The following is a 23,209-nucleotide window of genomic DNA, read 5'->3' as shown; positions in this document are numbered from 1 at the left end:
TCTGGGCAGCCATCTTTGCTCCAGGGTAACAACTCCCTCTTTGGTGCAGAATTCTTCCTACCGTTTCCATGTGGCTTGATCATTCTATCAGAGCCACTCGGTCCATACGATCCCCTGCATTGATCTAGCTTTTATTGAACTTAGGTAAGGCTTGAGTTTGAAAGAACTGCACTTGACTTCTAAAAAATGTCTCTCCTGCTTTTTTGGTAGTTGGGAACAGGAATGAGCCATGGATCCTGAAGTCTTCGTGTTGAGAGGGAGGGAAGTTATCACTGTGTGTATTTGTTAATCCTTCTTGAGAGCTGGCTGTCTTCGATGAGAATGTGTGAGTACTCACCTTTGCTCCATTTTCCTGTCTCTCTACTTAGGGCATTCCCGGAGCCCCTGGAGTCCCAGGGATCACAGGAAGCATGGGACCTCAAGGTGCCCTGGGGCCACCTGTGAGTATTGCAACAGTAGCCAGTCAGCTTTGGCTTATTTGTGTGTTTGAATTTACCAGCATCTCTGTTGGACAAGATGTTTATTTCTTACTAGACTCTGTGGCATCCATAAAGGAAACCAGAGAAGCTCCCGGGGGAAGGATTGAGATCAGACTGTGCATATATCGTGGCTAGAGACAGATGGCCCCAAAAGGAAATAATCAGCTATGCTTCTGTTTATATATATTTTCGTTGTTTGCTATTCTGTATTTGTCTAAGTAAATTCAATGTCATCTTTACAAGGATTGGGTATAATAGCTCTGTGTTAATTGGGCCTGTCTCCTGGTTAAAAAAAACACAAAGTTGAGAAATTCAAGGATGGGTAAGGATGGGAACAGATTTTTCTTTCTAAGTTCTATGAGAAAGACAGGATTTCCCATCAAACACATACTCACACATAAGCAAATAAATGTAAGTGAAAGGCAGTGAATGGAACTAATGACCTCCCGTTTTTGTGCTTCTCATCTCTTCGGGTGTTCAAGAGTGACCAGTGGGAGGAGTAGAGATAGGATGGGGGAGAAAGAAATGAGCACATCTGTCTCAGTTGCCTCATCTGTAAGTTGAGGTGGTTGCATTAAGTGGCCTCCAAAGCCACATCTGTTGTCTTCAGGGACTTTCAAGCTGTTTCTTCTAGGTGTAAGTATTAGTCAGCATTCTGACATTATCTGTGATATACTGAACCTGGATCCATACCTTAGAGTAACTGGAGACGTGTAAATGTATGTACGACCACAGACATGTAAAGAATTTGTAGAAGAGAGAAATTTGAAGCATGAAGTAGGAGAGATTAATGAGTGGATTTTTTTTTAAGATTTTATTTATTTATTTGAGAGAGAGACAATAAGAGAGAGCATGAGAGAGGAGAAGGTCAGAGGGTGAAGCAGACACCCAGTGGAGCTGGGATCCCGAGGCAGGACTCAATCCTGGGACTCTGGAATCATGACCTGAGCCAAAGGCAGTCGCTTAACCAACTGAGCCACCCAGGCACCCATGAGTGAAACTTCTATGGCTGCATAGCACATTACTGCAATCCCAGAGGCTCAAAACTACACAAATGTATTAACTTACAGTTGTGCAGATCAGAAGTCTGACACAGTCTCTTTGGGTTTAAATCAAGGTGTTGGCATTTCCTTCCTGGAGCTTCTAGGAGAGAATCTATTTCCTTGTCTTCTCCAGCATCCAAAGACTTCCCATATTCTTCGGCTCACAGCCGACTTCCATCTTCAAAGCCAACGGTGTTTCATCTCTCTGGCCATTCTTCCGTTGTCACATTTCCCTCTGGACACAGTCCAGAAAGGTTCTTTGCTTTAAGGACCTATATGATTGTATGTGGGCTGCCGGATAATCCTCAATAGTGCCCTAGAGAACCTCAAGACACTTGCTTACGTCACATTTGCCAAGTCCCTTTGCCACATAAGGTGATATATTAATGGGTTCTGGAGATGAGAGCATAGATACTCTTGGAGGGCGGGGGAGGGGGGGAACGCTTTTTCTCCCTATCACAGCGAACAAAACCTAACAGAAATATTGGTTCTCATTTGGAAGGACACCTCTCTCCCTCTCGCCACCCAGAAAGTCATATTACTTTGTATTTTCAAAACTCACGTCAATAAGATCTCATCCTCAGGGTCCTTTCCCAAGATAGGAACATAAAAAATGCCTCCAGATTTGAGCGAGCACGTCCTTATTTGCACACCCAAATGAATGTTTTCCTCAGCAGCCACTTTACGAAACAGTATACTCATTCCAAGTACAAAGTCCTTGTTCAAAACACTTTCATATCTCCTCTTTTTAAATCCAGCTGGTAATGGGTCACAGAAAAAGATTTTATTGCTTTGTCTTCACACTTCTTGTATTTATTTATTTCCTTCCTTCCTTCCTTTCTTTCTTTCTTTCTTGACACAGAGAAAGAGAGAGCGCAAGAGAAAACACAAGCAGGGGGAATGGGAAAGGGAGAAGCAGGCTTCTCGCGGAGCATAAAACCCAACATAGGGCTCAATCCCAGGACCCTGGGATCACGACTTGAGCTGAAGGCAGACGCTTAACAACTGAGCCACCCTGGCAACCCCACACCTCTTTTTTTAAACCCACAATGATGTTACTGAGAATGATCATACACATGGAAACATACTGTACACTCACACATGTAATCACACACAAGCATGTGTGCATGCACACACACACACACACACACACACACTCAGCCCTGTCTCTACCATTCTTTCACTGCAAACTTCTCTATGCATTCTTATCAGAAAGATTTGAAAACCTCATCTCTGCTACCAGGCTTCAGTCCACTTCCCAAAATGTGCTCCTGGGAACAAGAGTTCTGGAATATTTCAACAGGGCTTGGAGAGCCAGGGATGCTGGTTAAAGCAGTGTCAGAGATCCGTGCATACAAAACCTGTTTCTCAGAAAGCCATGAGAGATTTTAGGACTTCAGAAGCTTGGAGACCGCCCAAAGTGGAATGAAAGAAAACGAAAGCTGTTTTCATTTGATAAGCAATGAGCTAACATATGGGTACATGAGCCGCTCTTTTCTTTCCTGGCCCTCTTGCAGACCCCTCCTAGAACTAGTGTCTCTTAACCCAAGCTGGGTTGATCCTAATCCATGAGCAATGGAATGGGAAAGAAGAGCTGGCTGTGGGAGGTCCTTAGGGGAAGAAAATAGGGTGCACGAAGGGTGGAGAACACACTAGCTAAATAGAACCCCACCCTGCCCTACCACCTGGTGGATGGTAGCTCTCAAATAGACTCCCAATATGGGGCACGCCAAAATGCCCATAAACTTTGTCCCAGAAATAAAGTACTTGTTCATAATATTATCTTCAATTATTATACATCAATGGAAAAGGGCCCTTGCTGGTGCATGAGGGTCCCCGTGCCGCTGGTCATTTTATTAGAGACAGAAACCATGTAGTGTAAAGGCACTGGGGGTGGGGTGGGGGGTTTGCCCCAGTCATGGGCTCTGAGTCTCCTCTCCAAAGCCAGTTGTTCTCCAAACTGTCCAGCCCAGACTTTCCTGAGCACTTTGGGACGTGAGCAGCCGGGACGCCTGCTGGCCGCCAGTCTGGCATGACCAGTAAAGCAGGCTCGGTGTCCTGGTGTTAGGACCCTGATTGATTTCCCATGGATGTCTGTCTAGGAAGGCAGGAGGGAAGGAGACCAAGAAAGACAGACGGCCCCACTGAAAATAGCAAAGTGTTTCCTAGGGCAGTGCCAGGACCGTGTGCTTTCCTGCGATCTGCCGTCAGCCACCGACTGCCCGGGCTGGAATGTGCATCTGTGGCTTCAGCACTCATAATTCCTACCTGAGGTTGCAGACTGGGCTGAAATGCGGGTCTCCCTTCCAGTGCGGGGGAAGGTGATGAAGCTCGTGTAAGAAGCAGCCATGCGTTCAGCTTGAAATCGACACGGGTAGACGGGTCCCCTCCAGCATTTAAAGAGCACTGCACTGGAAATCAGGATGCCTGGGTTCTGGAGGTGGCCCTGCCATGACCTTACCCAGCTGTGCCTGCTACATCACTTAAGCAATTTATCTAGGCTCTCGGGACATCAGCTTCCTCATTCATTCATTTAAAAATATGTACTGGGTAGCCATGGTATGGACCCAGATACATGGGGGAGAGGGGTTCCTAGGGATATGAAAGACGACCAAGATGTTTTTCCACATCCATGGAAAATCTAGAGAGAATGTTTTTTCTATAAATAGGTATATAATAAAAGGCAGAATATGAGAAATGTCTTAAGGGAAAGACAATGAAGTTGCTAGAAAGCCCCACGGAGAGACAGAGAGACAGAGAGAGAGATACACCCTGAACTGATGGGATGGGGAGAATCATGCCCGAATGAGGCAGCATTTGGCTTGGATCTTGAGAGGTGGGTGTGATTTCTGCCCACAAAGACAGGAAGAGGGCATTGATGGGGGTTGTGGTTAAGACATAAAACAAACACAAGCCACCCCATCTTTTATACATTTTAGAATTTTTCAACTCTTTCTCTTCATCATGGTCACTGCCACAATGTTATTGCGACCTCTCTTCTTTTCTCACAGAGTTTATCACGGCCAGCCCAATTGGCCCCCTGGCCTCTGGTCCATTCCCCAGGTGCTGAGTGATCCTTCTAGTACATCTTTGATGTGTCATTCTCTGCCTTGAATCTCCTCACTGGATCCTGGTAGCCAGAGGATGGGTCCCAAATGTTCAGCCAAGTATTCATGGCCCTTCATGATGGTCCCTACCTTGACTTTCCAACTGGCCTCCCACTGTCTCTTTGTTTGGAGTTGAGTCACCTAAAATTATGTAGAGCTGCCCCAACACATACCATACTGTTTCACACTTGTTTAGCCTTCAGGACATCCTTCCATTCATCTGAGCTCTTTTCTCCCCCTTTCTTGCCATGCTGAGTTTCTGGCTAGATTCTCTTTAAAGCTGGGTACTTCCTGTGTGAGGCACCACTCACCTCCTCAGGCTGAGACCACATCCAGCCCTCCACTGAAATGATCCCTTCCTAAAGTGCAGAAATGTCATCATACTCATGTACTCACACGTTTTTGTTCCTAGTTCCCAGCTCCATTTCATAGAGGGTTCTTAATAGGTCTTTGTTAAAAGAAAGAAAGAATGAAGGCATGTTTGCATTCTAGTTAGACTGATGTCCTAGGGAGTATTAGAAGATTCTCTCTCCATGGTCTAACATGTGAGACCTTTAGAGCCGAGCTAGAATGTTTTGATTTGTGTTAACAGACATCTTTAATATGTAGGACTTGGACCATGATGAGATCATTCCTCTTCCCTCAGCATTAAAATTCTGTGACTTTATGAATGTAGCTACTGTAGTTTCATTTCTTTACATTTCAAGGGTTCCTAAAATTGTAGGAAAATGTGCCATTTTTCTTGCCCACATCTACAGGGAATATGTGTTTTCCCTCAAAGCGTACTTTGGTGGAGTTATGGACCTGCCCTTGCTCAGGAATTTTTATTTTGTTTTTGTTTTACTTTGCAAAAATCAAAGGAAAGATGTTAGGGACATTGGAATAAAAAATAACTTCTTGTTGTACAGATATTCTACTAAATGAGTCTTTCACTGAGACCGCCTAGCTGTGTCCTGTAGCTACCAAAAAGCCAGCATCATGAGGCTGAGTTTGAGGAATTTCAGGTCGGATTAAACACATCCATCCCTATGTACCAGAAAAGGCTGATACTGTGCGCTTTTTCTTATCACTTGGGTTCACCCTCTAACTTCTTTTTCTAAGTTTTAAACATCCCAAGGAAGCAAATTTAATAAACGATAGCTAGGAATGGAGATGTCAAATAGCGTATTGGTTCAGGAAAAAATTATTTGATACCAGTTGTTTTTAAGAAATGACTCAGGTTAACACCGAGTTCTGAGCCACTAGGGTTAGCGGGGAGGGACTCCTGATTGCTTTTTTATTATTGTTTAGCTAGGGAACAGAGTTGAAGATATTGGATGGCAGAATTGTTGAATGGAGTTCTCATTCACTCTGCTAAAAGCACACTTCGCTGGGGAGATCATGAGCTCTGGAGCCCAGCTGATTGGGTTCTGGTCCCAGAGTTTCCTTTTCCTCACTGTGGGATCATGGACGAGTTATTTCACCTCTTGTGGAATCATTTTTCTTATGTGTAAAGTAGAAATAACATCTCCTAGGGTTCTTAGAAAGAATGAATTAGATTGCTTTATAGGTATTCTTATAAGGATTAAGTAAATAAATTAATCTGATAAGGCTGTGATAGAGTTAAATGGGTTGATACACTGAGAACAATGCTTGGAACATGCAGCTTCAGTGTTAAACTGCTAGTATTTACCAATAATTTCTGAATATATTAAAAATGTGGAAGATTTGGTTATTTTTCCTGCTGATTTTTGGGTTTTGTTTTGCATCTAATGCTTGAAAATCTGCTTCCACTAAAGATTTATTTCATGGTAACATAAGTAGCTCTTTTCTCCAGTTAGACCTACAAGGGACATTATTGCATCTTTGGGGATTTGGCCATTTGTAGAGCCTAAGACATGAGGAGGACAACAGCAGTACATTTATATCTCTAAAGAATTGTGAACGAAGGACGCCTTGTAAATCTTACTTTTGCAAACAGTTTTTATAAGGGAAATTGGATACTTTCTAGCAGAATCAACTCTTGGATACTTTTTAACAGAATCAACTCTTTTTCTAATGGTCTAGAATGCCTGAGAATGTCTTTTCAGTCAAGACAGTTAAAATGAAGCTGCCATCCAGACTTGCAGTAAAATTCAGCCATTCATTCATTCGGTTAACATATCTTTGAGCACGTGCCCAAGCACAGTGCTAGGAATTGGGGAGATAGGAATTTGTGAGCTAGACATAGACTGCCTATGGAATTTACATGCTGAGAATAGTTATAGAGAGCATATGTTTTCTTTGTAGAGTTCGAGATTCTCCCCTGGCAAGTCCAGCTTTGTATTTTTCATAAAGTCTGTTCCACATGCTACCTCATTCCAAAAAATGATGACATTATGAAATGCTAACAGATTATCCTTGTAAGGAATCCCAGAGACCATTTAACTTAATGGCCTGATTTTACAAAGAAGCTCAGAAAGGTTAAGTGGCTTAGAGATCCCATCTCATTTATTTTTTCCGCAAAATATTAGTGTGAAATTTTTCAAACAAAATTCAAAGGACTTAGAGTGAATGCCTGTATACCCAGCATTGAGATTCCACTATTATATGTATGTTCCCTTGGGCTTTGTTGATTATTGATCTCATTTGTAATCTTGAAAAATTATCTTACGGTACACTAAAGTGTGGATTTATTCTTCTAGTTGAAGTCAGTTAATATTTTTCTTCTCACTTTATTAGCAGAACAAAAGGAAGCTGAAGGTCAGAGGAAGTAGACAGCAGTCCTAGATTTATAAAGACTATTTCAATTTAATATTGGACTTAGTTGAATGTTTGAGTAAATCTTTTATGCAGGAAACAGGCTAGGTAGTTCTAGAAATACAAAGTAATATAAGTTATGTCTTCCAGTTTTAGAGATCTTACCATCTACATAGAAGAGAAATCCATGGGTTGACTTGTAACTAAGTACATTGAAGAATAAAAAAATGCAGTGTCATATCACTGATAGTTGAACGAAGTGCTGGATTAGAATATTCCTACTGTTGCTACTTAATTTATAATATGTATGTTTATAAATACTTAAATATTTTTCTCACATTTCAAATGTTTTCATACACTGAGTAGTTTAGGTCTATGAGGAGATCATCAGGTCTATGGGAGTGTGAAAGTGCCATTTTGAGGAGTAGTGGGTAGGGAGGTTGAAGCTAAGTAACAAAAGACTTTGAGTTGAAGAACCAACTTTGTCACTTGGATGTCTAAGAATCGCCAGGTGATTCAAATAGAGGAAGAGCTGTGGTCACTCTGTAGTCGCTGTGCTTTCTAAGTTGTGTGCTGGTGGTCTCTGAGGAAGGACTCGGCGTTATGTGGGGAATGGGATCATGGAATAGGGGGAATGGCTACGAGAGATTGCAATGCAAGAAAGTGTGTGGGCATGTATGTGTGCGCACATGTCTGCTGGTGTGTGTGTTGAATAGACATACAAGATGCAAGGAAGAGAAAAGACAGAACCAGTGGTGGGCTCAAGCTACTTGCACCTGCTTCTCTTCCTTCTCAACTCTGTCTTCATTGACAGCACATGGACAGCTTGAAATCAACCACAGAAGATAGATTTACACCTCCAATAGCAGCAAACTCTGCAAGTCAGGGCATCTTATTTTTCCAGAAGACTGATTTACCTGCATGCCAATGGTGTGAAACCAGACTTTTGGATTTGGGTGACTGTTAATTGAGTAGAGATTCTGGAGAAGATAGTTGGTTGGGAGCTGTTGAGTTCATTGTAACAACAGGGAGCCGTCTGACAATGTGGGTAAATTCCATCTGTAAAGGCTATTTGCTATCCTTTTAGTAGAGGCTGTAAAAATGTTATTCAGGGGATCTGTTATGCTGCTTCAGAGTTGAAACAAAAATATGAAATGCTCTGAAGACACATGTTTTGCTTATTAGTGTCATTTCATTACAGAAATACTTGAAATCTCCATTATTTTTTCAGTAAAATTTTTTACGGTAATCATACGGCTTCTTACAGGTCAAAGAGTAGCTAAGCCACAAAACAAAATAATAATTCAGCTGAGAATTTGCATTAATACAAGTTCCCGTTATCAGGGAGAATCAGGGAGAACCGTGTCCTGTGACATGGATGGATAGAAAGCGGAAATACAGGATTCCACAAATCTTATCTCTTACTTGAACCCTTAGGATGGAAGATCATTTACTTCCTTCGAGAGATATTCTTTTAAAAATGGAAACAATTTAGTTATTCAACAGAGGCTTGTAAAATAAATCATGAAGCATCAGTAGAGTACAATTCATGGAGTGGTGCTTAGGGTGGAAATGTGTGAATGACCTGTTCGGTGAAATGACGTCACAAAGCAGTATCACTGCCTGATCTCAATTTTGCATGAAAAAATCCTGCGTCTACGTATTCAAAGGCTGGGGGAGTAAAAAGTTTAAAAGAGCTTCTTCTGTTTGCTGTTTGCTTATTTCTGTTGTGTATTGATTTTTGCTGCAGAACCATGAGAGCCAGGAAAAACATCTTAATAAGAAAAGATCTACTTTCATTATGGCCAGCTGAAGGCAGTGTTACAAGTAACTTGACCATTTTAATTTTTTACAGGGTATCCCCGGAGCCAAGGGAGAGCGAGGAGAAAGAGTGAGTATCCTCTGGCTCTGTTTACCAGGCATAGCCAGCTGCACACCTTTCATTGCATAAGCCTGAGACAGGATGGTCGTTTACTATCATAACTGTTACCATCATGACTGTTCATCGCTCCGATTCCATTCCATCTCTCCTCCTCCCCTCAACCCACTGGACTGCAGGCACACTGTCAGGTGGAAAAATACCCCATAGGCTAGAAGTCGGGAGAGCTGGTTTCTAGTTGCCTCTCTGCTACCATTCAGGTAGATGACCTTGGGCCCCTTTCTTTAAGGATAAAATGAAGAGAATCGAACTCCACTAGCTCCAAAGTGGATTTGATGACAAAATTATATCATGGACGTAAAAAGGCTTGAGAACGTTAAAAGCTCTCTACAGATGCCAAGTAGTAGAATGGGGCTTGTATTCTCCCTGATGGGCCAACAGTGGCAGCCGATGGCAGACACAGAGTTAAGGCAACCGGTTGGGGAAATTAAATCAGTTTATTTCCGGGACCTTCTCTCTCTTTCGTGAAATTGTGCAGCGGCTCATAGAATTGTGCTGTCACCTGTGGTAGAAGCAACCGTGACTTTGGGCTTATCCAGTCACCTCTGGAACCCTTGGGCAACACGTTTAACCATTCATCTATAAAATGGGTTTAACATCTTTCCTTGGAGTTGTTGCTAATATGAACTAAGCCGCTGCCTGAGAAAGAGTTGGATTTTATAAGCTCCAAAGAGCTATTAGTGGGGTATTCAACATATATGGGTTTGTGTCAAAACTATGAATTTTTTGTAGAATCTGGGACCAGAAAGACTTGATTTGTCATTTAATGCAGGTTCCCAGGAACCTTGCACTGTGAGCATCAAATCGCTTCCTCCTTGCCTGCACCGTGGGGGTCAGCCCTATCTGCTGTGGGAGCCAACGAGTGGGGAACAGGGGGTCGAGTCAGAGCTGCATGCTGGAAGTCCGGCCACAGGGCCGGGCTTGTGGCCGGTTCTCAGAGGATGCTTTCTTCTCACGCAGGGGGACCTGCAGTCTCAAGCTATGGTACGAGCAGTGGCGCGTCAGGTGTGCGAACAGCTCATCCAGAGTAAGTACCTCATGGTGTCCAATGTCATTCTCTGTCCCTTGTCCAAACCGGGATCTGCCTTGCCCAGAAGTTAGTGACTCTGGAGAACACCGCAAACACTTGGTCTCAGTGCAGATAGGTAAGCTTTACACGTTGTCGTAACTAACCCAGGTAAGAGGTCAGCACAGACCACCCTGAAGTCCTGTATCCTTGTCACAGACACCCACATCCTCTGCGGCATCTGTCCAAGAGCTTTCCTTTGGTCCATGTAGATTTAACTTAGCAGCCCAGATCAGATCTCTTATTTTTCCTTGTCTTCAAGTGGATAGTGGTTTTTTTTTCCTCAAGTACTCAGTGCTTGAAAGTTGTCAGACTGAGGAATCAGAAACTGCTTTCAAAGAGATGATTCATGGTGTTGATTTCTGCCAACTCACTAGATTTCAATCAATACCTGCTTTTAAAAATCCTTTTCTTTTGGTTAGCCCAAGATCCTTTGCTTCATTCTTTTTTTTTTAATTTATTTAAATTCAGTTAGCCGATACACAGTGCATCATTCGTCTCAGATGTCCTGCCCCATGTCTTTGTTTTCAACTTGAACTTGCCAGCAGCACAGTATTTCTTTTTTTTTTTTTTAAGATTTTATTTATTTATTTGACAGAGAGAGATCACAAGTAGGCAGAGAGAGTGAGAGGGAAGCAGGCTCCCTGCTGAGCAGAGAGCCCGATGTGGGACTCGATCCCAGGACCCTGAGATCATGACCTGAGCTGAAGGCAGCGGCTTAAACCACTGAGCCACCCAGGCGCCCCAGCAGCACAGTATTTCAAGTACTGGTTTGTGTTCATTCACTGGCATACCCTCCCATTTTGCATTTCCCCCAGGCCCACAGACATTTTGTCTCAGGAATCTAACCAGAGGGTTACTAGTGTGGGCCTTTGCCAATAATTTGTTCAATTCCAGAAAGATCTAAGGCCAGGTAGAGATGAAATAGTCAAACCCTGCCATCCCTCATCTAGCTCTGGGTTGAGCGTTACACTCCGGAAGCACGCCACTCCACCTTCATTACCCGAGTGACTGTCTTAGCTTTGGACAGTTACGTTTTTTTAAACCCAAGAATGTTTAGGAGTCCCATAAGTGTCGAAGAAGGCGTAATGGCTGGTTCCCAAGCCCCATGCATAGGAGATAAACCCTGATCTCATCTCGGGGGAGACACCGAGTGAAGGTGCATGTCGGCTTGGGAGCGTTCTCATCAAGACATAAGTTGTGCAAACCATGTACAAAGTTGTCATCTTCCGACATAACAGTAACGCTCCCCGTGTTTTAACTTTATTTCTTTTTTATTACATTGCCCAAATTAAATGTGTGTATCTCAGGGAATTGACCCGTTTTAAATGAAACTATTCAAGTTTCATGCTAAAGCAAGATCTTTAAAAACACAATAAATTATAAAAGCTAACTTGAACATCATAAAAGCTATACTAAACGCTGACAACATCCAAAGCTAACCTGTATCTTGGATTATTTTGTACCTTTCTCATTTCAAGTATGCAGTGTAAACGAGCAGGAAATTATTTTAAGGAAGTCTATGGGTTAAATCTGGATGGGACTGACGGGCCACAGTATATGGGAGATTTCACAATAGTTGCTGTCATATTCCACTGTAGAATAAAAATCTTATATAAATATATGATCATTTAAGACGTGCCCTAAAAACTGAGAGTTCAAAATTGCATTTCTCCCGCCTCGGGAGTTCTCAGATTCTCGTGAATGACTTCGAGGAAATGGAAGCCAGCAGGGAGTGATGCAAGGAAGCTGACAGACGTCTGTAGAGTACGGAGGCCCAGTCTGTGGATGCAGCTGGGAGAGAAGAGATAGAAAAGTTTGCACACAAGTTTATGAGCAAGACCCAACCTTCCCGGGGACTATGGGTTGGCACCTCAGCCCCCTTCAGGTGCTGCTTCAGGTTCCTTTGGGTTCCTTATTCCATTGCTTAGGATTCTCTTCAGAACTCAATTCACTGGTTAGCATTTAATTCCTCACATGCCCAGTTATCTGGTTCTCAGTCCGGAGCCGATCAGAAGAATTACCCTAGGACGGGTGAAGTGGGAAGTTGTGTGAGACCACAGTGATGAGAGCTAGAGAAGTGATAAAAGGGGGGGCCTCTTGTCAAGAGAAGAACCTAGAAAAGCAGATGTGGAAATAAATGCCCACTGCACCCAGACAATCATGGACATGCCTACAGATGCCCCCCAAGTCAGTTTCAGCAATGGGCCTATGCTTACAAAGGCATCGAATGGGGCATCTGGGTGGCTCAGTGGGTTAAGCCTCTGCCTTCAGCTCAAGTCATGATCCCAGGGTCCTGGGATCAAGTCCCGCATCAAGTCTCTCCAGCTGCTCAGCAGGGAGTCTGCTTCCCCCTCTCTCTGCCTGCCCCTCTGCCTACTTGTGATTTTTCTCTCTCTGTCAAATAAATAAATAAAATCTAAAAAAAAAAAAGAAAAAAAGAAAGCATTGAATATATTTTAGAAATAATCCTTCTAAAAATGGTTACTCTTCTGTATTTAGATTTGCAGGTGTGAAGAGGGATAGGTTATCATCTAGAAAATTCACTCATGTGGGAAAATCTTATCTCCTGATGTTGCCGGAAAACTGAGGTGTTATGGTATCAAGCACTTTACCAATGTGTACTTCTGATTATTAGAATACGTTCTTCCAGGCATAACTGAGTTAAGGGATTATAGGAGGGAGAGCCAGATTTAAAAAAAAAAAAAATAAAGCTGGTGGGAGTATCTGCAGCTGGGACGCAAGGAAAGGTTCCTGCAAAAAGTCTTGGCAACGGAGAGTCAAATTGAAACAAAACACTTGTCTGAGGACTGGTGAGCAAGAGGGTGTAGCAGGCTTTGTGGGTTGGAAAAAAGACAAATAAATGGGGGGGGGAGATGTTGCTAGAGAAAAGGGGCAGCTGGGTGAGGGTTTAGGGGTCAGATAAATGTTGGGGACGAAGATCAAATTTATGACTTCTGCCCATGCTGTTTACTGAGATGCTGATGTGAGCTGTGGCATTCCAGACGCTTGAGATGCGCCTTGAAAAGAGTCCAGCTGTTCATATCATCCAAAGTAAAATGTCATCATTTTTAAGTTGGAAATCAACATACTTCAGAGGGTGTGCTTTTCCTCTTGTGGTTGTCTAACGGAATGGTTCAGAGCCTTGACAGATAATACCGCCGGTCTTCCCTTTCTGCGTGTGACAGTTCAATGAAGGATGTCTCTGCCCTGTGTGTCTCAGGTCACATGGCCAGGTACACGGCCATCCTCAACCAGATTCCCAGCCAGTCCTCATCAGTCCGGACCATCCAAGGGCCTCCTGGAGAACCTGGCAGACCAGGGTCACCCGGAACCCCTGGTGAACAAGGACCCCCAGGGACCCCAGGCTTCCCAGGAAATGCAGGCGTGCCAGGGACCCCAGGAGAACGAGGTAAGCTGAGTCACCTCTCTCATTGGAACGCCACTGAGGTGTGTACAGTGAAGCACGGTGTAAACAGTGGTGCTTATATGATGATGACATCCAAAAGAATGAATGTCATTAACGCCAACCATCCATTCTCCAGCTTATTTATTTATCCCCAAGACTGAGTAAGTTGAGTAAACTACAAAGTATTTCATCAAGAGCCATATCTACTCCTATGAAAAAGGAGGATCAGGACCCCCAACTCACCTCTCAGAGACTTTTGAACAAATGAGAGAAAGGTGTCCCCTCTAGATGGAGGAATTAAGAACAGGTGCCCCTTCCAGGTGGAAGAATTAGAAAACGATGCCCTCCTCCGGACAGATATGGCATCACACATATGTCATGGTAAGCCAAGAGCTCACTTCTGAGGTCTGATGCTTTTTTTACACAGTACCCATAGTGGGCAACAGTTGATGGCAGTCCTCAGGTGAGTCATGGGTCATATCGACATACGATTTACACATGCCTAAGTAGACCATGCCAGCTATAAACTTCAAATGAAAATACTGTTCGTGGTTCATCTTCCTATATTGTCTTTTATATATAATATAAAGTACATACTTTATTTAATAGTCTTACGGGCCAATGTTTTGTCTTTCCTACCAAAGTTTCTTGAAAATAGAAATCCTACTTAGCCTTTTCTGTTTTCCCCTACAGGTCTTAGCAGTGTTGCATAGTACAATAAAAAGACTTTGATTGAATTTCACCCAGTTCTATAATTGACTCCAGAAACTCCAGAAACAGATTAAAGAGATGTGGGAAATTGGGATTACACATGAACCACAAAGAAAGTGATGGGCAGTAAGACAATGGACTACAAGTATTTTCTAAGACACCATTTTCTAGAATGCAGATCTGGGGAAAAGTTAACTCTTTACCTATTTGCCATGTGAATCCTGTTACTTTTGTGACCTGGATAAGATACGTGCCTTTTATCACACTTAGAGATGTGACATGCAGATTCCAAAGTTAGTATTTCACAGTTCATTCTTGATCTGTGCCAACAGGTTGCATGCATTCCTGCCTCTGCGCTTTCATAGGCTTCCTTCCCCACTTCGGCAACATCCTTTGCTTTCCCTGTCTCAGGTGTGTTCTTATTCTCTGTGCAAGGCCCAGCTGCACTTCTGTTTCAGGAGTGACGTTTTTGTTGATTGCCCCAGACCACACCGTAGTTCCACCCCCCAGGACCCCTGAGCACTGATTGTCTTTCCCACCCATCTGAGCACTTCTCCGGGGTAGGTGAACAGCTCCACGGCCAAGAGCAGGGGCAGCTCTGAGCCGCATTGCTCATGATAGGTCCTCCTCAGTACTTGCTGCTCTCACAGCAATCCAGTCTTGGTTTCCCTTTCTGGAGGTGCTTCCCATGCCAGGACATGAAATCAGCAGATGTAGAGAAGGGCATGGTTCCCTCCCAGCGCATGGAAGACCTGGCTGCTGGGCATCCTTTGACAGTGTCGGTGATGGATCACCTGTGACACAGGGGGCACAGAGCCCATGCCTGAGTCATTCTCACGAGTCACAAGGTGTGTTTGTTCTTTTTGGAAGTCCTCTTCTGGTTCTTGCCAGACTGAGTCTTTCCTGCTCTGCAAGAGAACTTAAAGGCTTAGACCAGAGGAAAATCTTTCAGGAATTCTCAAACAGTGGCCCAGGCAGCCGTTGAAACAGGAATTTCCATGATATAATTTTCTGACTACATATATCTATATACATGTATTTGTAAAGAGTGTAGAAGACAAAGCAGAATCATGTCCTGCAAATTCATGGAGGATGACAGTGAGACAGAAAGTAAGACAAGCCCTTTGAGCATGAGGGTAGAAGACAAAGCAGAATCATGTCCTGCAAATTCATGGAGGATGACAGTGAGACAGAAAGTAAGACAAGCCCTTTGGGCATGAGGGAAAGTGATTTTTAGATGATCACCAATGGATGGTAATGGTTTTGCATTTAAGGATGGGGTTTCTAGGTCAAGGCCCAAGGGACTTTTCGTTCCTGGCAAAGTATTTCAATCCTGTTGCAGTTGGGATTTTTGCTGCAAGGAAGACGATGATTTTTTGTTTGTTTGTTTGATCTCACAGTCCAAATACCCAGAAAGTATTGAGAGACAGAAATATCTACTTTTTCACTAAATCAAAACAATAGAATTTTAAAACTGAAGACACTTCAGCCTTCTTTTCTCCTCACCCTCATTTTGTCATTTTGTGTAACAGAGAGCATTTGAAGATACCGAGGTCCAGGGCATCTTGAAATCAGCCAACATTAGGACTAGAAATAAAAACCAGAGATTGTGGGGTTGTTGTTGTTGTTATATAAAATAGGATTATCACACTGCTCTATGTAATATAATTTTTAAAGGACACTATATTATATAAATATAAAATGTATTTTATTTTATATTTAAAATATAAAATAAATAAGTATTTATTTCATATTATTTATTTAGTTTATAAATACTTTATATATAAAATAAATAAGTAAAAATAAGTATTATTACTCAGCAGTGTATTTAGACAAATGCTAAACTACAAAAGCAAGGCAAAAAGAAATATAGTGTTGAGTACTCTGGTCCAGCGTGTAAGTGAACCTCACTTTCTTCTTCCTATGTGTCTCACGTAAGTCTTCCTGTAAGAAATGCACCACTCCATTGACTTGGCTAATTTTTCATTGGAAGGGCTCCATCTGATTTTCCTATTAGAATTTTTCAAAAATTTTTAAAGGAAGCTCTCTGCCCCATGGGGCTTGAACTCACAACCCTGAGATCAAGGATTGCATGCTTCAGTGACTGAGCCAGCCAGATGCCCCTAATTTTTCAGAAGTTTTTTGAAAAATATATATACAGGACGTACAGTAAGAAATATATTTTGCATCGTGATGGCGTATTATGCATGCAAACTTGTGAAACTGAGGCAAAAAGCAATACTACTCATTCTTACCATGGTTTCCTGTTTGCCTCTGCTCAAAAGGCTGAGGGGCAACCTTTTATTTTATGACCTTGGTTCAAACACACTATTGATTAACTCAATCATTATCATTGAACTAGCCAAAGAATATGCATTTTGGGGGAACAGAAGAGGAATTACAAATACTTCCCCCCATCAGCAATGTGACATAAAGGCTGTTCTCGACTTTCCTTCTCACCCAGCAGAAGACTGTATTCTGCCTATATCTTACTAGCTGCCTCCTTCTCATTAACCCTTTGTCTCCTTTAACTTAAAGTATTTTTTAAAAAGATTTTATTTATTTATTTGACAGACAGAGATCACAAGTAGGCAGAGAGGCAGGCAGAAAGAGAGGAGGAAGGAGGCTCCCCGCTGAGCAGAAAGCCCAATGCAGGGCTCAATCCCGACCCTGGGATCATGACCAGAGCTGAAAGCAGAGGCTTTAACCCACTGAGCCACCCAGGCGCCTCTTAAAGTATGTTTCATAAGTTTGTGGGGAATAGCCGTTTCGCCATGTTCTCACATGGATCGCAATATCACAGAATCCTTAGAACGTAAGGAACTGAAGGACTCCTGCGGGTCATGTTGTTCATCTAAGGCTTGAACTCCAACTTGGACTTTTCTGATTATTACCACCCAGGAGTAAAGAGGCTCCATCTGCACAAGCATAAGCAAGAGGTTATGCAGCCCAGTTTCTCACCTGCTTTTTCTTGCCACTTGTACCACATGGCTCATGCACAGCAAAGACAAGCTCTTCTTCCATGGGCTACAGTTGCCTGTCCCCATGAAATGCAGCATTGCCATCAGGTAATGGCTCTATATCCTGGCTTCCAAAGTTCACAAAAACTATAGCATTCCTCTTTGATACCCCGACCTGAAACAACCGAGTCCTGACTTTTCCGACCTGAACTCACTCTGCGATCACAGCCTTGTGTGATTCTACCTAGACCCCAGAAGACAACTCTGTTTCTAATTCTGATCTTTGTATAATTGTTCCTGGATGATGAATCTCCTATTTTCTTATTCCATTTATTGAAATGTTCATATTTCACACCGGTCTCTTGAACCATATATTATTAACCCAGTCAAAAATCAGTTGGTTGGGGTACCTGCGTGGCTCAGTGGGTTAAAAAGCCTCTGCCTTCAGCTCAGGTCATGATCCCAGGGTCCTGGGATCAAGCTCCACATTGGGCTTTCTGCTCAGCGGGGAGCCTGCTTCCTCCTCTCTCTCTCTGCCTGCCTCTCTGCCTACTTGGATCTCTCATTGTCAAATAAATGAATAAAATCTTTATTTATTTTTTTAAGATTTTATTTATTTATTTGACAGAGAGAGATCACAAGTAAGCAGAAAGGCAGGCAGAGAGAGAGAGATAGGAGGAAACAGGCTCCCCACTGAGCAGAGAACCCGATGTGGGGGCTCGATCCCAGGACTCTGAAATCATGACCTGAGCCGAAGGCAGAGGCTTTAACCCACTGGGCCACCCAGGTGCCCCAATGAATAAAATCTTTAAAAAAAATCAGTTGGGGGGCGCCTGGGTGGCTCAGTGGATTAAGCCGCTGCCTTTGGCTCAGGTCATGATCTCAGGGTCCTGGGATCGAGCCCCGCATCGGGCTCTCTGCTCTGTAGGGAGCCTGCTACCTCCTCTCTCTCTGCCTGCCTCTCTGCCTACTTGTGATTTCTCTCTCCGTCAAATAAATAAATAAAATCTTTAAAAAAAAAAAAATCAGTTGGTTGGTCTATAGTTGGCCAAACTGAATTTCTCTATTTACTTGAAAAGAACTGGGACAGTTTCCTGATTTCAGTGTTTCTGCAACTCCTTCAGTTTCCATCATTCTCCAAAAAATATTGGATCATAGGAGCCGTCCAACTGAAGATTTTAATGATCAGATTATACATCCATAATTTACTGGAATTTATATCTGATTTATTTTGTACAATAAATCAGTAAATATTTACTGAATGCAAGGTTCATGTAAGTCTCTTGGGTTGACAGGATGTGAGATAGTACTATTGATTTATGGCTTCACTTATTAGGCACTAAATGTATCTGCCAATATTGTGTCCAGTCCTATATATACACTCTCTCCTTTGGATAAAAGAGAAGACATGGTTTGGATAAGGAAGGAATGTGGAACATTACTGAATGTGCAAGTTGGGAGAGTGAACGCGAAGTGAGTTGTGTAGAAAGTAAATGCTGTCAGAGGTCAGTATTAGCTCTATTCTTTATTATTTTTTTCTAATTTTTTTAAAGATTATATTTATTTATTTGTCTGAGAGAGACAGAGTACAAGGAGGGGGAGTAGGGGAGGGAGAAGCAGGCTCCCCACTGAGCAGGGAGGGAGCCTGATGCACGGGGTTCTATGACCTGAGCTGAAGGCAGATGCTTAACCCACTGAGCCACCCAGGAATCCCTAGCTCCATTTAAAAAAAAAAAAAGTTTTATTTATTTATTTATTTATTTATTTATTTATTTATTTGAGAGAGAGAGAGAGAGAGCATGTGTGAACATAGAAGGAGGGACAGAGGCAGAGGGAGAGAGAATCTCAAGCAGACTCCCCACTGAGAGCAGAGCCCAATGTGGGACTCGATCCCAGGGCCCCAAGATCATGACCTGAGCCGAGGGCAGAGCCTTAACCCACTGAGCCACCCAGGTGCCCTCCTTGAGCTCCATTTTTAAATGAGGAAACTGAGGCTCAGTTAGTTTTTCAGTTCACCCCACTGGACCATAGGGGACCAGAATTCAAGTCCACATCTGCTTGATTCCAGAATAGCTGTGCTTGTCCCCTCTGTCCTGTTGCCACCTTGGAATCATAGTGTAGTGGGGGACTCCCATAGGAAAGGCCAGAACCATGCAGGGTCTGGTGGACCCCATTTCCTTATGGATCCTACTAACCACAATTCACGACTCAGTTCACACAAACAAGTCAACGGCTGAACTGACCAGAATATCATAGTGGGACATGGTTGTACTATTGGCAAGCTCCCTGCACACTGTGTTCTGGTTTGGGAGAGGCTTGGGACATCCTTGACCTGGCCAACGACCAACTTTGAGGTGATTTGTTGGATAAATATGAAGGTGGTAAAAATATTTTCCATGATTATACATTTTGGCACTTGAAAGTTTTTCTAGAATTTTAGCATGTGCCCAGGCTATGGAAGAGTCCAAGTAGGGGAACTACCTGGAGGGAAGCTAGCCATGGATCCAGCAGCTTGGGGTGCACCTACAGAATTCTACTTCAATTATAACATCTAACCATAGGGGAAATAGAGGAGAAACATAGAATAAGGCAATTCAATCTTGTTTTCCTTGTGATGTTTTAGAAGAGAAACTGATTTCACTTCACTGTTTGCAATGCTGCTTACTTGAGTAGCAGGATGGGATGTCATTTGGAGCATCAGGATCTGATGCTGAAGTCAGGATCTGAACTTGGCCACTTACTAGCTGTGTAATCTTGACTGCTTAAATGTAAAACTTAATCTTTCTGTATCGTCATTCATTCACCTAACCAGCACTTACTGAGCATCTCCTACACATCAGGCATCGTACTGGGTGTTAGTGACATAGTGGTAAACAGGACATACATTTCCTATGTTTCCTGTACCTGGCATGGACCCAGATAGTAAATGCACTAACAAAAACTAAATGAATAGTTTCCTTTAGTAACATTAGTTTTAAGTGCCATGAAAAAAATCCATGATGCCATGCAAATGTAGAAGAAGGGGTTCTGATTTACACTGGCAAGTCAGTGAGAGACCTTAAAGTTTAGGAGTTTGGCAGGTCAATAAGAGAGTCAGAGGAGAACATTTCAGGCAGAGATAGCAATAACTATGCAAAGGTCCTGAGGTGTGAAAGGACTTGAAACTCTAAAGCTATGATTCTCAAAAGTAGTCAACATATTGTCTCCTTTCAACAGATAATTTACATCTCTTTTACTGTTCTGAAATGAAATTCACAGATAATACATATAACCTGCCTTCACACATAATTAAAAAAAAAAACTAGACTGCCATCTAGTGTAATGTAAAGAAGTAAAGCTAAAGTAATTTCTACTTCAACTGTTTATTTCAATATGCAAATTCTCAGCACGAGTATACTAGAAACATAATGAAGAAGTCAAAATGTATTTATATTAAATAATTACTGAGAATGCAACAATTACAAGTTCAGGCTGATGTAGCTGAGCTTTATCAATAATGGGTCTTTCTGCTTTCATGTCTGTTGTGTTCCCAGTGAAAATCGTAAGAGCAAATACATATCAGCATTATGCAAATAACTAAAATTATCTTCTACTTTTTCAGACACCTGTTCCTTGATTAACATATTTCTTGGTTTTCCACTATATTTCTTTGTCCTACTGGGCTCTCTCCAGGGAAGCCTTATACTACTGACTATCTCCCCCCACACAGACAGTAGTGATGTCTTTACACATGCTAGTGCCTAGAAAAAGTTGAGTGAAAGTAACTGGGAGCTATTATTCCAAGGATTTTCCCCATTGGAATGCATTGTTTTCTATACATTCATTAGCACTTTATACCTACTCTGTGGGATCAACTATTTGAGATGCAGTATTAGCATTGAGGCTTAAAAAAAAATAACAGCATTGGAATGTCATCTTTAATCACAAGAAGAGTTCATGTTTTTGATTAAGAACTTGACGCAAGGACAGTTGCCCCACTCTCTTTGTTGCCTGGATTAATTTTTTATTGTTCTGAGGATATAATCCCTGAATGACTTTATGAAGCTAGAAAAATTTTCCCCTTGAATTTTCCCTGACACAGAAGACCAAATTTCTAAGGAGTGGATGTAAAGAAAGACAAGATTTAAGGATCAATTCTTATATCAGTCCTAAGTCCTGTGGTTAATTTGAAGAAGATGGACTTTGTTCCAGGAAGTGAGAAAGTGGGGATGTGAGAAGGAAGAGAAGATGCAACACAACCGAACCCCCCTTCCCACCCTGCCAAAGCAAACACAGGTAGGGAAGGAATCAGCCACGCTCTGGCTGCTGGAAGTCAGTGATAACCCCCTTTGGAGACACAGAAATGGCAGTCGGAGTCAAGAAGTTGCATATAACCAAAAGCTAACTCTGAGTCCCTAAGGTTCATTCCCCTTACCTGGGAATCAACAAGGCTGAGAAGGCTGGGTCTCAAGTCAATTTGAAGCTGGAAGAGAGAAGTTGGGTTCTTGCATTTGGTATTTCTGTGGTTGGCACCGAAGATACATTTGGCTGAAAACTTTGGTCACGAATGCAGAATAAAAGCAAAGCGGTTGCCAGACAGGAATGCCTAGATGCTAAGCATCTGTGGAACTTCTCAATGTCTCTTTTATCCTGGTTTATTCCTGGAAAAATTATCTTTATGGGACAGATCAACTTAATTAAAGATAGAGGGTTGGCAGGGCTCTTGTAATAATTGGCTGGTTGAGACTTAAATATTTGCAAGTCTTCCCTGTGATGTTGTATTATCTTTGACATTGGCTTGCACGAGACATAGTCTTTTCATTGCTGTTAAAAATCTGCTGACGTGTTTGTTTCTTTCCTCATTCCCTGAGTCTCATCTTCCTGAGAGATGAACTCCAAAGAAGTAAAGGTAGCTTTCTCTTTTCTCACCCAGTAGTTAGGTGGTAAAGTCCAATTTGAATGTGCATTGAAACAAGATTTTCTCTGAAGGTTTGATGTATTGTGTTTTCCTAATGTATAGTAACCCAAATGCATTGAAGGGGAATGCTTTTCCTTTTTCTTTGTTGTATCCTCTTCTATTTTGTAAGGGTTTTTTGCCCCTCTGTTACAAACTGAGTCTTTGCATTCAACACGGCTGCAAATAGAAGCTCTATGTGTTAGTGATTTATTACTCTATAACAAGTTACCCTACAGCTTAGCAACTTAAAACAACAAAACCTATAGGATTATGGTTTTCTGGGTCAAGGATTCAGGAGTGGTCTAGCTGGGTGCTTCTGGCTCAGGGTCTTCCACGAGGCGGATTCAAGATGTCAGCAAGGGCTATAGTCCACTTTGTCTTCTTTTTTTGCCATGAAAGCTAATATAATTGTTTCTGTAGCTGAAAATATTTTGAAACCCTTGACTGGGGGTCCTGTGTAGTAGATCTGATCAGATTTTTGTACTGGATCTGTCTGGGGTAAAGGGTATCATGCTAGAAATACCACTCAAGGTTAATGCCATCTCAGCAAGATATCTTCGTATGGTCCCGGTTCATATTTTCCGCCTGACTTCAAGTATGTACTTTTTGCTCTAGCCAAACTGAACTGCTCTGTGCTCTCAGTATTAGTCAGCTTTCGCTGCATAACAAACCACAAACATCTCAGTAGGATACAACAATAAATATTATTTTTTTTTTTCACCACATATCTATGGAAAACAGGGGCAGTTCTGCTCTGCTGGGACCCTGGTTGGAAGGGCTAATAGTTTCCTAGAGTATGTAATCCTCGCGGCCCAACCCAACTCCCCAACCCCAGTCCTAC

The 23,209-nt window shown here is 42.4% G+C and overlaps 1 protein-coding gene across 4 annotated transcripts in view; it reads left to right on the top strand.

The window, feature by feature from the left end:
- Positions 1 to 23,209, top strand: part of COL14A1 (collagen type XIV alpha 1 chain) — a 226,161-nt gene that overhangs the window by 189,639 nt on the left and 13,313 nt on the right. For all 4 annotated transcript variants that reach the window (XM_046025660.1, XM_046025646.1, XM_046025653.1 and 1 more), the window contains 4 exons: positions 369 to 440; positions 9,203 to 9,238; positions 10,247 to 10,313; positions 13,576 to 13,764. In XM_046025660.1, the coding sequence (XP_045881616.1) occupies positions 369 to 440; positions 9,203 to 9,238; positions 10,247 to 10,313; positions 13,576 to 13,764 (364 nt within the window). The remainder of the gene's footprint in view (positions 1 to 368; positions 441 to 9,202; positions 9,239 to 10,246; positions 10,314 to 13,575; positions 13,765 to 23,209) is intronic.

Source organism: Meles meles, chromosome 1 (genome assembly GCF_922984935.1).
Source record: "Meles meles chromosome 1, mMelMel3.1 paternal haplotype, whole genome shotgun sequence".
NCBI lineage: Eukaryota > Metazoa > Chordata > Mammalia > Carnivora > Mustelidae > Meles > Meles meles.
The sequence above is the reverse complement of the archived record's forward strand: the minus strand, read 5'-3'. Positions and strand labels throughout refer to the sequence as shown.